The sequence below is a fragment of the Pteropus vampyrus genome, unplaced genomic scaffold (genome assembly GCF_000151845.1).
Source record: "Pteropus vampyrus isolate Shadow unplaced genomic scaffold, Pvam_2.0 Scaffold33, whole genome shotgun sequence".
Lineage (NCBI taxonomy): Eukaryota > Metazoa > Chordata > Mammalia > Chiroptera > Pteropodidae > Pteropus > Pteropus vampyrus.
In genome coordinates, this window is record NW_011888814.1 from 2,596,105 (window position 1) to 2,614,136 (window position 18,032).

At 33.5% G+C, this 18,032-nt stretch overlaps 1 protein-coding gene across 1 annotated transcript in view; it reads left to right on the forward strand.

Annotated features, from left to right (window-relative positions):
- Positions 1-18,032, forward strand: part of CPED1 (cadherin like and PC-esterase domain containing 1) — a 273,287-nt gene that overhangs the window by 114,651 nt on the left and 140,604 nt on the right. The window contains exons 12-17 of the mRNA XM_011357245.2: positions 8,860-9,002; positions 9,751-9,823; positions 10,962-11,129; positions 12,017-12,121; positions 13,659-13,828; positions 17,798-17,868. Of these exons, the coding sequence (XP_011355547.1) occupies positions 8,860-9,002; positions 9,751-9,823; positions 10,962-11,129; positions 12,017-12,121; positions 13,659-13,828; positions 17,798-17,868 (730 nt within the window). The remainder of the gene's footprint in view (positions 1-8,859; positions 9,003-9,750; positions 9,824-10,961; positions 11,130-12,016; positions 12,122-13,658; positions 13,829-17,797; positions 17,869-18,032) is intronic.

An 18,032-nucleotide genomic window follows, 5' to 3' on the forward strand; every position in this document is an offset into this window, starting at 1 on the left:
GTATAATATTGACTGAGGGTTTGTTATATATGGCCTTTATTATGTTAAAGTACTTTCCTTCTATACCGATGTTGTTAATTGTTCTGATCATAAATGGATGCTGTATCTTGTTGAAGGCTTTTTCTGCATCTATTGATATGATCATGTGATTCTTATTTTTTAATTTGTTTATGTGGTGTATCACATTAATTGATTTGCGTATGTTGAACCATCCCTGTGCTCCTGGGATGAAGCCCACTTGATTGTGGTGTCTAATATTTTTAATATGTTGCTGTATTCGGTTCGCTACTATCTTATTTAGGATTTTTGCATCTGTGTTTATGAGACATATTGGTCTGTAGTTTTTTTTGTGTGTGTTATCTTTACCAGGTTTTGGTATCAGAGTATTACTGGCCTCATAAAATGTGTTGGGAAGTATTACTTCCTCTTCCATTTTTTGGAAGTTTGAGAAGAATAGGCATTAAACGTTCTTTGAATGTTTGGTAGAATTCACTGGTGAAGCCCTCTGGTCTTGGACTTTTACTTTTTGGTAGGTTTTTGATGATTGTTTCTATTTCCATACTGCTGATCAGTCTATTTAGAGTTTCCAGTACTTCTTGATTCAGTCTAGAAAGGCTGTATTCTTCTAAGAACTGGTCCATTTCCTCTAAGTTATTAAATTTGGTGTTATATACTTCTTCATAGTATTCTTGTATGATCCTTTGTATTTCTGTGGTGTCTGTCGTAATTTCCCCTCTTTCATCCCTGATTTTGTTTATTTGTGTCCTTTCTTTTTTTCTTTAGTGAGTCCAGCCAGGGGATTGTCAATTTTATTAACTTTCTCAAAGAACCAGCTCTTTGTTGTATTTATTTTTTCTATTGTTTTTTTATTTTTATTTTCAATTTCATTTATTTCTGCTCTGATTTTGATGATATCTTTCCTTCTGCTGAAGAGGAAGTGTTAATTTATTTGGGCTTGTTCTTGTTTTTGGAGATAGGCCTGTAATGATATGAAGTTTCCTCTTATGACCGCTTTTGTGGTGTCCCAAAAGTTTTGATATGTTGTACTATCATTATCATTCGATTCTATGTATCTTTTGATCTCTCTTTTTATATCTTCTCTGACCCAGTTATTTTTCAGTAGCATGTTGTCTAATCTCCATATGTTTGTGGGTTTTCCCGCTTTCTTCTTACAGTTGATTATCATTACAAAAGAAATCTAGTTTCAAAGCATTATGATCAGAGAATATGGTTGGTATGATTTCAATCCTCTTATATTTGTTGAGGCTATCTCTGTCCCAGTATGTGGTCAATTCTTGAGAATGTTCTATGTGCACTAGAGAAGAATATGTAAGCAGCTGTTTTGGGATGGAAGGCTCTGTAAATATCAATTATGTCCAGTTAGTCTAATGTGTCATTTAAGGATGTTATTTCCTTATTGATTTTCTGTTTGGATGATCTGTCCATATCCGACAGTGGGCTATATAGGTCTCCTACTATGATAGTATTTTGGTCTGTTTCTCCTTTTAGTTCTGTAAGTAATTGCTTTACATATTTTGGGGATCCCTGATTGGGAGCATGGATATTAATAAGTGTTATGTCTTCTTGGTGCATGATTTCTTTAACATTATGTAATGTCCCTCAGTATCTTTCTTTACCTTTTTTTATTTTTATTTTGTAGTCTATTTTGTCTGATATTAGTACTGCTACTCTCGCTTTTCTCTGAATACCATTTGCTTGAAATATCATTTTCTGCCCTTTCACCTGAGTCTATATTTGTCTTTGGAGCTGAGATGTGTCTCCTGGAGGCAGCATATGGTTGGGTTTTGTTTTTTGATCTATTCTGCAACTCTGTGCCTTTTTATTGGTGAGTTCAGTCCATTTACATTTAGGATGATTATTGAAATATGAGGTCTTTTTATAACCGTTTTATCTTTGCTTTCTGGTAGTTCAGTGTTTCCATTGTTTCCTTGTCCTTGTGTTTTCTTTATTTTGATTGGCTTTTTGGTTTTTTCCCTCTGGTTCTTCCTGTTTTATGTTATATGCTTCAGTTCTGAATCTTTTGTGTGCAGTTACCATTATAAATATGTAAAGGATAGTTTTATATATATGTATGCACACACACACACACACACACACATACAGTCATCCATTTTCCTCTGCGTGTGCCTTATCTTCATTCCCCTTTGTAAATTTGATCTGTAAATCCTCCCCTTTTCAGTCATCGTTGTCTCAGTTTGTCCCTATGTATGTGAAACATTCATTACTATCTTGCTATAGCAAATCTCTTCTTATTTTTAAGCTTATAATGCTCTATTTTTAGTAACGATTGCACTCCCCTGCTTCTATCAGCCTGCTAGTCGCTTTACTCCTAATTATGCATTTTGGTAATTTTGTTTTAGGTGAGCTGACTCTTTTCAGTATTTCCTGTAATGCAGGCCTTGTAGTGGAAATTCTCTCAATTTTTGTATGTCTGGAAAGGTATTTATTTCTCCTTCATATCTAAAGGAGAGCTTAGCTGGATACATTATTCTTGGCTCGTTCCTTTCATTTAATAGTTTGAATATTTGATTACACTGTTTTCTGGCTAGTAGGGTTTGTGCTGAGAAGTCCAATGATAATCTAATGGGTTTTCCTTTATAGGTTACCATCTTTTCCCTGAGTGCCCTGAGAATTCTGTCTTTGTCATTGACTTTTTATAATGTTAATGCATTGTGTCTTGGTGAAGGCCTTTTTGGGTTGAGATAATTGAGTGTTTTGTTGACTTGCTGAATTCTAAGCTTCAGCTTATTCCTTAGATTTGGGAAATTCTTGTCCACTATATGTCTGAAAATGCTTTCTAATCTCTGCTCCTTTTCCTCGCCTTCAATAATGCCCATTATTCTTATGTTTCCTCTCCTGATGGTATCAACTAGTTCTTGTATTTCTCTTTCATTCTTTTTCATTCTTCGGTTTTTCTCTTCTTTCTTCTGATTTATTTCTTGATTTCTGTCTTTGATATCCCTGATCCTTTCCTTCATTTGGTTGACTCTATTTCCCAAGCTTACTAATTCATTTTTCATCTCTTGCAGTGTTTTATTTTTAATCTCCAGAAGTTCTCTTCGGTTCTTTTTGAGGGTTTCAATCTCTTTGCTAAAGAACCCATTCTGCTCATCTAGTTGTTTTTTCAATTCCTGAAATTGTTGATATGAATTGTTTTGGATGTCACTGAGTTTTTTTCAGAAGTACCATCCTGAATTCTCTGTCATTTAAGTCACATATTTCTATGTCTGTAAGCTTATTTTCTGGAGATTTTTCTCTTTCTTTCTGAGCTGCCTTGTCACCTTGGTTATTCATGGTGTTTAATGGACTATTTCTCAGCCTGGGCATTAATGGAAGTGTATTCTGCATTTTTTCCAGAAAGAAGATTTATTATATAAAGGTCTCTCTTTAGCCTGTTGCAAAGAAGGCATTTTTCTCTTTGTTTCCAGTAGGTGACACTAAGCCTCTTAGATCCCTGCTTTTTATAAAACCTTATCAATACCTTTTTTTTCCCTTATAGATATTCAATCATGCTTGCTACCCTCAGGTTCAGTCCCTGTCAATGTTAGTGACAGTTTTGGTAGTGTTTGCTCAGATTTGGTCTTGGAGGCTATGGTAGGAGGAGCCCTGCGTCTTGGGGGATGGGAGCTGCAGCTCAGCCTCGGTTTTGCAACTGCGGCTGGTAAAAATCAACAGTTGTTTCTCTGCCGTCCCCACTTCTCTGTCATCCCTGCTTCTCTGCTTTCTGTCCTAATGAGTTGGCCCTGCTGCTAGCCACATGAAGCCCACAGCTCTCCGAGGCAGGGCTGTTTAGTGAACTTGCCACACCTTGTCCCCTCCCTTCCCCCTACAGGGAGCTCTGGTGGCTGTGAGAGGCAGCTTCTTTACTTCTCCCAGTCCACCATCTGATATCCGGGGTACTGACCTGTGGTAGCTCTTATGCACAGATCCCACGCTCAGACTTGCTGGTGTGCAGTTTGGGTGGTTTTTTTTTTTTTTTTTTTTTAAGATGTTCAGCTTATTGTTGTTTCAAGAGGAGATATCTAGGGACATCTCTCACTCTGCCATGTTTCTGACCTCATTCCACATTCTTCCTTTTCAAGGCTGAATAATATCTTATTGTATGTATGTACCACATTTTGTTTGTCCACTCATCCACAGATGATACTTGAGTTGTTTGTACCTTTTGGCTATTGCAAATAATACTGCAATGAACAAGGGTGTGTAAATATCTCTTTGAAATCCTGTTTTCAATTTTTTTGGCTATATACTAGAAATTGAATTACTGGACCACATGGTAATTCTAATTTTGATTTTTTGAGGGGCCTCCCTACTGTTTTGGATAGCAGCTGAACCATTTAACATTCCCACCAATAGTGCCCAAGCATTCCTATTTCTTCACATCCTTGTCACTCTTAATATTTTATGGTTTTTTTTTTTTTTGATACCAGCTATCTTAATGGATTGACCATCTTTTCATATGATTGTTGGTGCAAAATGATTTTATCTTGTTTATTGTGAGAAGATGATAAATTTTCTATTACACAATAATTCTGAGAGAAATTCCAGTAACTTTTAGTAAAGTACAATGTTATTACACACTACTTAAATTTTAAAATATTGAAATACCAATTTTCTCTTACAGTTTCCCAGTTAATCAAGAACATGACTTACAAAAAAACCCTTTAATATTGGTTAATCTTTCATTCTTCATTTTAACTATTAGATTAAAATTTATGTCAAAAATCCTCTTGAATCTTTCTATCCTAGCTTCTATTTTTCAAAAACTTTATTATAAGGCACCAGAAAAATGCATATCCTCCTTCTCTAAAAAGATGGAAACAAGAAAGAAACATGTTGTTCTAAAGAAAAAACTGTGGTATCCAGAAGTTTCCATAAACTCTTTCTCTTACCAAAGTCTGTGGTTTCTGTATTGTTATACTTAGGTTTATTTATTCAACAGTATTTATGCAATATCTACTCTGCATTAGGTATTGGCCCTCAAAAAATAAAATGGTACAGTTTCTACTCTAAAAGCTCTCTACTAAAGAGCAGACGAGAAAATCAACAAATTTAACACAGAATGACACATGTTGTTTTTGAGAGCAATTTGTCCAAGGTCTTTTGGGAGTATAAAGGGACACAGTAAGGCAAAGCCTAGAATTTAGTATGTGAGGGGCTTTGTGAGGTGGGGTGGAGGAATGAGATGGTATAAGGACACCTTGGTATTGTTTTAAGATATCAAAGACATAACTGAAGTTTTTCTATGAATATTTTCAAGTTCTCAGTTTCTCTTGTCCTTTCATTTTAATTGCTAATTTTGATCCATCTATGTAAATTTCAATAGGTTGCTTGAATGGATAGATATAAAAGATATTAGAAATATAAATACCTTACTGGGTTATGGCTTATATTTTACATAAGTACAAACAAACGGTGACGCTTTAACTGCTTAGTTTGACAACCATGCTCTTACAAGGTCATATTCTACATAATTTATTTTGCACTAAATTTGTATTTCATTTTTACACTGGAGGAAAAATTATAGTTTATAAAATAGTTTCATGTCATGTTAAAAGTTTTAATATTTTTAAAATTTCTACCAAACTGCCAAGGCAGTGATGATGTCCTTGGGATCTTATATTCTTATGTATTTATGTAACTCAAAAATGTTGATTAAAAGTCTTAGTCTAGAAAAAGGCCATTCTTTTTGATATTTGAGTTCATGGCTTGATTGTTTTAAATTAACAATGAAGGTGAAGGTGCTCCTTTAGGTATTTGTGCGTGAGTTAAGAAAGCTCCTGGGCGAAATGTGTTTTTCAGGTTCATACGATTCTAAATGGAATTAATATTGAATAAGTTTAGATTTGACATTGTGTGATGAGATCACTGAGCACAGTTCTCTACACATCTGAGCACAATGAGATGCACAGAACTCAAGTAATTGACCAAGGAAATACAAATTCATGCAACAAATTGTAATACTCAAAGAAGTCTTCCACTTAGTCTAAATGGGTTAATTATGAAAACTAACAGAAATATTGCGCACTCTCTGACTGATCTGTTGAAAGTGATAATGTTTTACAAACACCTATTAAGCACTTGCATGGTTCTACTTTCATTTCTAGCATAGATAGTTTTGCTTGCCACTTATACCGTATGACTTAAATAGAAGAGGTCACTCCTCTAGAACTTTCTTTGAAGTCAAGGGCTTAAATAAATTAAAATCTGAGCAATGAGATAGGGAATATACACAGAGACAGAAATTGGGAGGAGAACTAGCACAAAAATAAAACAAGTCGCTCCGTTTCAAATCGTGCTTTTTCAGCGCCACTTCTCCCTTCTGTCTTCACACTTCCCTTTATAAAGGCGGCTCCGCTCTGGTCCTCTGCTTTCATTGTTGTCAGCTGATGTTTTTCCTTCTCTTAGCAGGTCGAGTTCTTAGGGAGATGGAAGAAAAGCCAGTTATTTGGGTCCTTCAGTTCTGCTCTTTCATTTCTGTTGAGAGGCAAACAACTAGAGGGGTCCATTCAACCATTGTGCCTCTTTATTCTCTCTCTCTTTTTTAATCTTTTTTTTTTTTTTTATCTATGTGTAGTTGGTATACAATCTTATTGTGGTTATATTAGTTTCAGTTGTACAATGTGGGGGGACTGCAAACTGGTACATCCCCTATGGAAAACAGTATGGAGATTCTTCAAAAAACTGAAAATAGAACTACTATATGACCCAGCAATTCTGCTTCTGGATATTTATCCAAAGAAAATGAGAACACTGACTCAAAAAGATATATGCACTCCTATGTTCACTGCAGCATTATTCTCTCTTTTTAAAACAGAATCTATTGAAGGCTTGACATAAACTTTTTAAATGTTCTTCCTTGGTTGGTGTCACAAATGTTTGAATTCTCAGAGGCAATTTGATTTTCTCAAATCATGCATTGCATTAAGAGAATCTGGATTCAACAATCACTTTTAATTGAAATTTCTTTTAAATGGCTCTGTGGACTTGTCTCGTTTTAATTAATAAAAAGAGCTAGTATGCACTAAGTACTGGCCTGGGATTTTTTGCCTCTAGAGTCTATAGCATTAGCACTGTGCTCAAAGCACAATGCTTTCTGTGTGGTAAAATTCTCATGAAAGTTGGTTTGAAAGGAACTGGATTCATGTACTGGCAGCTCGCTGTTACAATCAGGAATTTAGAAATAATCATTTCCACAGTAGAAGAATAACTATAAGCCTAAGACATTAATTTGCTTATTATTTTTTTCCTTGGAGAATATAATCTCATAACCAAATGGGAAAATGCAATAACATCATCAGTAACTCCTTCTACATAATATGGTGAACTGAGTGAAATAGGATGAGTTACTTTTATTTGGAAAAACATATTGTTACTCTATTTTGACTCAAGGGTGTTAACAGTATCAATATTAGCATTAATTTGTTTTCTTTTGATTGTATAATTATTACATCCATTTTCCTTAGAGAAATGGAAAAATATCCCAATTGCCAAAGCTAATGACCTGTTCATAGGGTCTTAAAGTGTATGTCTCATTAGGTTTCTGTTTTTCAGTTGGTAAAAGTTTATGAAGTCAGTGTTTATTCTCTTAGATGAATTGTGTGTGTGCGTGTGTGTGTGTGTGTGTGTGTGTATTTAAAAGATACATTTACCGCTTCCCTCAGATGGTTTGTGCCAATATCTCTCCTTCATTATCATAGCAACAAAAGTTTTTCCCTTTGCAATCTCAAGCAGTTCAGAAAGATTTAGTCTGTTCTTCCAAAACATGAATAGAATACCTGCTTTATGTTTTTTCAAAAAATATTTTTTGTTCTTCATCTTTGAAAGGGTATGTTTATCCAAAGTCTATGAATCAATATGAGATTTTTTTTATATACTTAAAAAAATTTTTAACTTGAACTTTTATGCTAAGTGTCCTAGAGAAGTAGTTTTGTTGTTGCAATTGTTTTAATATTTAATATTAACTTTATTGTTTAGTTTATGTGTAATGATTATATTTAATATTTAATATTTAATAGCCATTTGTGATACTAACTGTAGTGTTTCCAAGAAGCCTGAGCTTCATTCCCCTCTTGCAATATTGCCTTATCATCTCTCTCTATGTGAAAACTTTAATTACAGTATTAGGATGACATTGAGAATCTGTTAGATTCTTCAGTAGTTGGCTAGATCTCCCATAGCAGAATGCTGTGAAGAAGCAACTTTGATATAATTATTTTGTTCTGATATGTACAGAAAAGTGATAATAATGAAAAGTTTAGATGTGAATTTCATACATTTCAGTGGTTTTCAAATAATCTAGTTTCATAACACTCTTCTTGGTAGGTGTTAACCTATTTTAAAGGAGACACAAAAATTTGGAGAACTGAGTTGCCAGTCCAGATTCACCTAGTCGAGTCACATAGAAATTTGGAAGTTCAAATCACAAGTGCTGTTACAATTCCACTTCACTTTTCTTGATTAGATGCCATGAAAAGAGAAAAGAATGAAGGAAGCACCTCTAAAGTAATTGAAATTATAAGATATAGCAGCACCCCATATTCTATTGGAAAGCTTGTAATATATTTTATAATGTATATAATATGTACATATAATACATTATGTATATAATCTATATTAATTATATAGTCTACTTTCAGTATATTATATACTCTTTCTGTATATAATATATACAATATATATATCTTAAATTATCAAAGTTTCCTTCTTAAGGAGTTTCTTTGGAGTGTGATAAGGAGAGATAACCTAAAGGAATCTTTCAAATTGGTTGCCTTGGAAATGATAGAGAGACAAATTGAGATGTTGTTTCAACATATAAATTCTTTATTTTGTTCACAGCTTCAAACCTTTTTTGATACATTCCTGAGAGCTGGTTCTCCTCTTCAGACTTTTGATAATATGAAGGAAGCAATTAGCAAACTTCTGCTAGCAGCTGAAGTGTTCAGTGAAACATCTACTCTGGGACCAAAGGCTTTTGATAGGTAAAAATAAATTTTAATGTTAAAAAAAGAAAAAAACTACCTTCTAAAAATTAATCGTTAGTGACAATATATCTTAATTATCACATGTAGGTGCTACTTGGAAAATGTTATGTCAGTATACAAATGTGAACTCCCAAAAGTGTTTCCTAATTTATAGATCCTAAAACGTCAGAGCACATTATAGACATATTAGTATCTAAATAGTGGTGACAAGTAACAAAGCAGTTATTTAAATTAATTTTTAATTGTAACCCCTTGCAAGCTCAGCTATTTCTATCATATATATTTACCATTGACTAGGTATATTTTTATTTATAGACTTTATTAACAAAATACAATAACTCCTCTTTACCTGAATATAATCTAATTTTTCCCCGCCTAGGGCTAGTCTATCAAAAAAGGGAGGTGACTCAATTAAGCTTTATCATGCTTTATATGTGACTAAGAATGCCTGGCATTTAGGAGAGTTTTCTTCTCCACATTTAGATTTTCATAGAGTAACTTCATCGTTTAGTTTAATGTATTATGAATACTTTACATGTATTCGTATTTTCCATAGGGAACAAAACAGATTCCAAATCCCAAAATAAACTGCATGTAGTTTTAGATTATCCAAGCCACTGCTCTTTATAATTAGTACAGACCTTGAGATTTAACTATAATAACTATTAATAATATAACACCAAATAATAGAGTAAATGTAGCAAAAAAGGATATATTTTTATGTTACCTCATGTTTTTATTTCAGATGCAGATTATGTTTTCAACTTTTAACTTTTGATATTGGTTATGGCAGTTTCAGATCCCCTGTAGTGCTCCAGGTGAGTGTGCCGAAGGCCTCAGGTGAGCTTCCATCTTTTACTGAAGGATGTGTGTGTGCATGTATGTTCTTTTTATTCAGAGTAACCAATCAGTAAATAGCAGCTTGCATTAAGGTTACTAAAGGCTTATTTATATTTATGGTGGTTCAGAGAATTAACCAGTATGTAGATAATCTACGATTTGAGTCCCAATCCCTATGATGCATCCCTATGGAACAAGCATGGGTTTTTTTCTATAGTACAACCACTGTTTATGAAATAAATGTGGCATAAATCTAAGTATGTGTTAATGTAGAAAAACAGACATTTAGATAATATAAAATAGATTACCCAGCTTATTCACATGGGTTTATAAAAAGATAACTCTTATTCTTTACATATACATATTTAGTTTAAAGTTGGCCACAAGAATTTTTGAAATATATGATTTTTCTAGTGTAACTGTGTATAAACTGAAGAGTATATTTTGTACATTCTAATTCTTTTACTTCCTCTCAAATCACTCATTTAAATCATCTCCTCCAACATTTTTAATCTAAAATAATCCTTAGTGACAAGAAGATTAAAAAACAATTAATTGAATTAGTCTATAGAAAGCTTTATTTTGGGATATGGAGTAGGAAGAAGGGAAGATAATAAAATTATGTGCAATCAGAATTCAACTTCATACAGCATTTTTCAAACTTTTATACAAGGAGATGATTACATTATGTGTGACAGACATTTGGTTGAACAGTTCAAAGATTTATCCATAAAATTTTGAAACTTTATGACTCTATGTCTTTTAATGGTCATTTATTTGTTTTCTGCACATACAATAATTTGTATTATGCTCTCCAAAATTTATTGTTCAGAAATGTTACATATTATCTTACGTGAACATGAATTCTTTGACAAGAGTTTCAAGCTAAACTAATGTGACTTTATAATTCATTTAGTTAATTTTCTTATAAAGAATCGTATGTAAATTCAAAAGAACATTACTTACATCTTATGAAACTGTTGACCTCCAAAAAGACCACTAGATGTCAGTTCTGATCTACAATACAACAGAAAATGAATCATGCTTTAGAAGTGATAACCATCTTATTAAAAGCAAGTTAATAAAAATGTTGGCTGTGTTTTTGCTTTTTCACAGGTGCATGAGCACTTAAAATTTCAAGATGATGATAATATGGATTTTGAGGACCAAAACACAGAAGAATTCCTTCTAAAAGACACTTTCAGTTTTCTCTTCTCTAATGAATCTTCTCTTTCCATATTCTCTGAGATAGTTCAGAGACTTTATAGGTTAAGTGTATTTAAGGTAAGTGCATATTTTTGTACCGATGAGCTTTTTTTTTTCAAGTCGTTCTTCACAAGAAGCCATTTCCTTTATTGTGTAGTTAAGCAACTTAATAATTTATTTAAAATTAATTTATATCAATTATATTACACTTCTGAATATTTTTCTGACCTGAGGACCAATATTATTTTTGTGTCAACTAAGTATGTGAGTGACTGATTATGATAAAATTATGGGTTGAAAATGAAGTAAAGCATTTCCTAATTCTTAAGGAATGTATATGGATATTATATTTTATAGAATACTTACTTTAAAAGGAATACTAGGACTTTTTGGAGGCAGTCTATTCTAGCAGTGAGTGTTCCAGATTGACTTCAAGAGGCTTAAGTTATAATACCAATTTTTTTAAGTATTCACATCTGGTTGGCATCTTCGGTTACATGCTTATGATTAGGGTGCAGTGCTTCAGAGTAGCACTGGTTAATTTTATGGTATATTAATACAAGTTTTCTTAGTGCCTCAAAAAATCTGTACAGATTACTAGTGCAGGAATGTTCTCTCTCTATATGCTCCAACCTCTAGTACCTGAAGGCTAAAGGGGACTCTACATACCCAAACTGTCACACACATTCTGCCCTCATGGGCTCATCTCTCCAACCTTACTAGAGAAGCACTGTTGAGGGATTTCATTCAGGTCCTCTTTGTCAGATATGAAGTTCTCTTATATTCAGATATCGCTGTTACAAATTGAAGTTGCTATGTATTATTTATCATTAATTAGCTCAGTTGTTTATTTATAGAGTTCAAAACTTGATTGGTTTATGAATTAAGCAGCAACTGGTCTAAATGTGGTTTGATTTTGCAACAATTGCTTAAAAAGTTGTTTTTCTTTTCCTCTCTTATTATAGGGTGAAAACTATCAAAAGGAAGTAAATCAATGCCTGTCTTTAGAGGAGATTAACTCAATTATGACTTTCATAAAGGAACTTGGGAGTTTGGGACAATTCCAATTGGTAAAACAAAAGTGACATTTGATTCCTCTTGATAACTGTGATTATAGTAGATCAGCCATAAACTACTTGATTTTGACTTCAACCTAGGTGAAGATATTTCTTTAAGAAACAGAAATCTTTGTAAGCTCCCTTCCTCTTTTCAGACACCTAATTAAAATGAACAGAATCCGTATTCTTTAAGAGTTTGCAAATAACATGTGACTTATTAAAGGTAAAAGAATATGGGGTTAGTATAGCTGCCAAGATTTGACAATTTTTATGGAGAAAATGTTCAAATATTTCTAAAGAAGTTTTGCTTTTAGCTTTGGAATATTTACATGTAACCAAAATTTCTTTCTCCTTATTATGCACTTTTTGTTTGTATAAAATCAAATATTACTAAATATAGCAACAATATTTTAGAAAACTACCTAAATCTTGATTTGTTGTAACTCTATAGCAAACAAAGGAAATGTAAAGAAAGAAAAAATGTAAGTAGTTTTAACATTTAGGGGTTTCAGACTTTAAAAACATGGCATTTATTTTTTTTCTATGTATTTTTGGGGGGGGGTTGTTCATTTATGGGTCAATATCAAAGGATAATTTATACCTAAATGTACATTCTCAGTACTTGCTTTGTTTCTAGTTCTGCCACTTATATAGATAGAATCAAATGAATTTGCACATTCCTCTTAAATGTTTATACAAAATATCTTAAAATAGCATTTAAAAACCCCATTGATAATCTATTATTAATGTGTTTGGATCCAATATTTACTTTTTACTTAAAAAAAAAATCTATGTATCTGTATGCTACTTGTATGAGTTATAACTAATTTACGAAGTTAATTAATGAATGTTTGACACTTGTTTTTACAAGTTAGCCCCATATTTTGGAGGGTTCAAAATAAGCTTATTGCCCCAGAGATAATTTAATGAATGGATTATCATTTTAATTAATTGAAATATAGTAAGTATTACATGACAGTTTGACTCAATACTAAACGAAGATAATCAAAGAGATCTGACCTCGTTCTTTGGAAATTCGTAATTCAAGATATTGTGAATGTTGAGAACATCTCATGGCACACGAACTGAAGTTATTTTGCAGGAGAAAGGGCAAACTCCAATTTCCTGACTCTCAGAGTTGAAAGAATAACCATAGATATTATTTGGCAAGATTAATATCTCTCATGTTGATGAAATTCACTTATAACCCAAGGGTATTTCTCGTCATTTTTCCCACTGCCTGACTCACTCTGTTATTCAGCTGTTTTCAGGTATCTATAGGTAGGAGAAATCCATTTATAGTCAATGAAAAGAGAACAAAAATCACCCCATTTGGAAATATGATCATCAACAAAATTAGTACCTTATTAAAAATGGTATTTACCTTCACAGCTGCATAGAAAATTAAGTAATGGTACAGAAATTGTGTTTTTAATAAGTGTCTGATTTTTAAAGTATCTGAATAAATATAAAGCTTTTCCTAGGAATACTGTATTTTAATTTATTGTCCACTTTTTCTGATATTCTGTCTTTGAATATTTGTTCTCAGCTCTTCCCATCAATTACTCCTGGGATTCAATCTTTGATGAGTGAATATTATGACACAGCAAATCCTACAGGAAAACCTGGTTCAGTCCTGAACCGATACTGGTCTCTTTTAAATGTGTTTGAGCAATTTCAGCTCTTGAATAAAAAGGCACAGCTACATCCACTGGAATGGTAAGACAGCCACAAATTTGAATTGTGCAATCCAAAAAAATCTCTAGTCTAAAGATTGATTTCAAAAGGCTTTGCCTACATTAAAGAAAGCAACAAAAACAAGTGTGTCCAAAATTCATGCTCTGGAAAATAAGCTTCTTAAAAACATTGAAACCATAATGATTCCAGTGGTCTTCAAACACTAACAAAAATATATCCAACAGTTTTTCAAACCAACAGGACTTGACTCCACTAAAAAGCAATGCTTAAAATTAAGTTTCAATCTAGTTTCACTCTATGACATATATCTTTGAATTATGGGAGCATCAGACAGAAAGAATTAGGTGAGATTTGTTTTATGAACCATCAGTCAGAATGGAGCCCAAGTCGGTATGAGCAATTTTTTAGAAAGTTTTTGAGGCATGACTTTTCTCTGAGCAAAACCTACTAAATATGTCTGTCTCTGCCATAAGAGAACTTAAAAAAAAAAAAAAGGATTGAATCTCAGAGGGAAACAGCTAGAGAAAAATTTCTTGGCCTCCCATCTCCACTTTCATTCTAATGAGAGGTAGTGATGAAGGAATGAGAGGGAGGACAGGCCAGGTGAACATATTGATACCTCCTGTTGGTGAAAAGGGCAGTGCCGAAGGCTTTAGCTAAGTCTGCTTCTCACTTATATGGCAGAATCAAGGGAATATTTGACTTTGCTATTGCCAGGAAAACAGAGATAAACCTAAACCTCCTAGGGAGATGAAAAGACTTAATGGCCATGCTATAGTCATTTGTTTCTTGCAGTCACCCTTAGGAATGGCTTCTGTTCTATTGACTTGCATGTCATTTCTTTCTGCGTCAGGAAATAGTGAAAGCAGTTCTATAGGAAATCTTTTTTCCCTGCAATTCAAAAATACAAATAATCATATATTTGAAGAATTCTTAAGACATCTCCCAGGGATAAGAATTCACTTTAGCTGCCACAGCTTTATGAAGCTGGCCTTATTCCCTCAGAAGTTGTAGGCCTGATGTAAGATTTTATTTGTTTGAAAATTAGGTTTTAAATAAGATGGCTCAATGTCCCTTTGTTTGTTCCTTGCACTCACTGAAATAATCCCAAACTGTCTCATTTGTCATTATCAATGGGGAAAGAGCAGACTTGATTTACCTGGGAGCCTATTTAAGTGCTTCTCTTAACTTTAAGTTCCTTCGAGATATGCCAGTTTTGGAAAATTTGTGCTCCAATAAGTTTTTTTTCAAGCTCCACGTATATTGTAAAGTTAACCAATTAAGTTACATTGTATTTAGAATATTGAATTTAACCCTAACCTTAACTGATTCTCTTCCAATAAAGGATTTACTAATGGTCAGGATTTAGTGTTGAAAAGATCAGGACTTTTTTGAATCAGACAGACTTGGATTCAAAACTCCCAACTTTAGAGTTTATTAGTTATGACAGGTAAAGTTTTGACCTCTCTGGACTCAGTTTCCACATCTGTCAAATATGGATTATACTACCCACCATGTATTATTTCAGGAGGATTATATAAGATAACTTCTAGGTACTGCATGGTATCTGGTATCCTGCAGCACAGGTAGGTAGTAAATATTGGTATATTTGCCTTTTCATGTTTCTATACCATCCAAAGATCACTTCAGCATCAACAATGGGTGAAATATTTTATTTCTTGTATAAGAAAAGCAAGACAAGTTTGAAAGATTTATTGAAGTTATCACTGAGACAAGTAAACTTTAGATCTTTATCACGAAGCAATTAGGTAAATTGCTCTTAGAACATTTTAAGAAAGAATTCTCAATTCTAATTATTTTCAATTTTACCTGTGAGCATATGGATATTTAATTATCACCCATGCTGTATTACAAGGAGGATGCCTATCACACACATTTTCCAGATGAGGAAACAGGTGCTGAGAAGATGGGTCATTTACTCAAGCCACACAGCTAATAGAAATAGAGGTGACTTTCTCCTTCATGGCTCAGTATATCATGCAGTCAGAGAGGTCGTTCATTATTGCCCTTATCTTCACAATGGTCACCTCTAGTTTTTGTTTCTACAGAAAAAGCCAGTTTCACATACGTGTACTACTTGTGGGGATTAATGACTCATCCTCCCTTTTAAATAAAGATTATCTGCTTATAGCAACAAGGTGAAGAGAGATAAAGTCAGAAAAGCAACAGTTAGAGAAGGTGATAGTTATGTCTGTGCTCCTGGGACTCAGAATCCAGAGGTCCCAACAGAGTTAGTACAAATCTGAACAGAATGAAAATCTTAAAATCATTGTTTGTGCACCCTCTGCTAATTTTCACGTTCCGGGAAATAAAGTTGCAAGTGTACTTCGTTTTCAATGCTTTTCATGAAAACCCACATTTTCAAAAGTTAATTCACAAAATTAAACAAGAAATCATGCAAGATGCCTTAACATAGAGAGCATCTCCTTCCATTAAGACAGTAACATTTCCAAAATTCAGTTTATGTATATTTAAGGGTTGTATCTTTTATGAGCTTCACTTAGAGTTTTTGCTTCACATAATTTCAGTGTTTTGTTTTGTTTTGTTTTGTTTTGTTTTGTAAATTTGGCCTGATATCTAGTGAAACTTCAATTAAACATCTCTCACTCCATGCTTATTTTATCTATTTTTTCATTCCTTGGGAGGAGGGAAGAACAGTTGACCCTTGAACAATACTGGTTTGAACTGCATGGCATCACTTCCAGTGGATATTTTTCAATAAATACACTATTACTCAGCTATTAGTATCCTTGAGTTTCTCATCTGCAGATTCAACCTTCCATGTATAGAAAACAGTATTTTCCCATTTCCAACAGCGGATTCCTAACTGCAGATTCCCAGCTGCAGATGCTGTTTTCAATCAGCGGTTGGTTGAATCCTAAAGGCCGACTGTAGTTAAGTTTCCTGGGAGTTAAAAATCATACATAGATTTTCAACTGTGCGGGGTCTCTGCTCCTCACCCACATATTATTTAAGGGTCAACTATATTATTATTTTTTACTCTTAATTACATCTTTATACACACACACACACACACAAAAATAAAACTGCAATAAAACTATCACACCTCCCAGCATTAGCAATATTTGTAATTCTGTGATTCTTCTTAATTTCCCATCTGATGCTTATATTTTGAAGGAATTGAATATAGCTTATTCATTTCTTCTCTACCACAGTGCCCAGCACATACCTGGAACAAAAATATTTATAAGATGTAATGAAGCACAGAGCATTAGATTTAATTCTTATGGCATCCCTATGAAGCTAGGCCAATACTATTATCTCTGTTTTGCTGGAGTAGAAACAAAGATTCACAACAGCCCAGGAAAGTCAAGTCACATCCTGCCCAATGTTCTCTGTTATCAGGACAAACAATTTTTCTGTCTGCAATCTAGATTATTTTGGTCCCAAATTTGAGGATTTAAAAGGCAATGTGGCCAAGCATTTAGTTATACAAGAGAAATATGAGGGAAACACACCAAGACATAACTCTTACCATTCACTACAGTTAATCAGAGTTCAAGGATAGAAGCCTTGGCAAGCCTTTTGCCTGGTACACTTAAATTTCTTAGATTATAAGTATGTTCTTCTCAGTCTGTTCCTCAGAGTTTCCAAGGCTTTTTGCTTCAAGACTGTTACTTTAGCCAAACAGATTCCAGTTAGAATGTGTGTTCCCGAATCCCTTCTGTTGGACCCGGGCTATCAGAGATTGCTTACTTTTGGACTGAAGAGTGGCTTTTTGCCCTGGTTTTCTTCAAATGTGCTTCTGCTGATTAGAGATGATGAGAATTCCACCCACCTCACTTGAGGCGAGATTGCCAGTTTTGAGAAATGAAATCCAGAAAGTGTTTCTTTGTGTTCATCAAAATAACTGTGCCCACATATAAAAAAAAGATAGTGTGTTAGATGTAATTTCCATGAATTTTGCTCATTTCATTGATCCAGAGTCATTTGGCTTTGCATTTGCAGGAATTCTTTCGCAGAGGATGGGAACTTTGAAAAACCGCAAGTGCCATTTAACGCAACTGAACATAAAAAAGGTAAAAGGATAGTCCCACTTAGTTCATCATGAAAATGAGTACCGCATGGGTGAAAAATATATAAAAATTGTTTACTTTTGTTAGCAATCAGAAATGAAAATTAAATAAGGAAACGATGTTTCCATCAGATTTGAAAAGATTTTTCTTCTTAAAGATAATAAAGT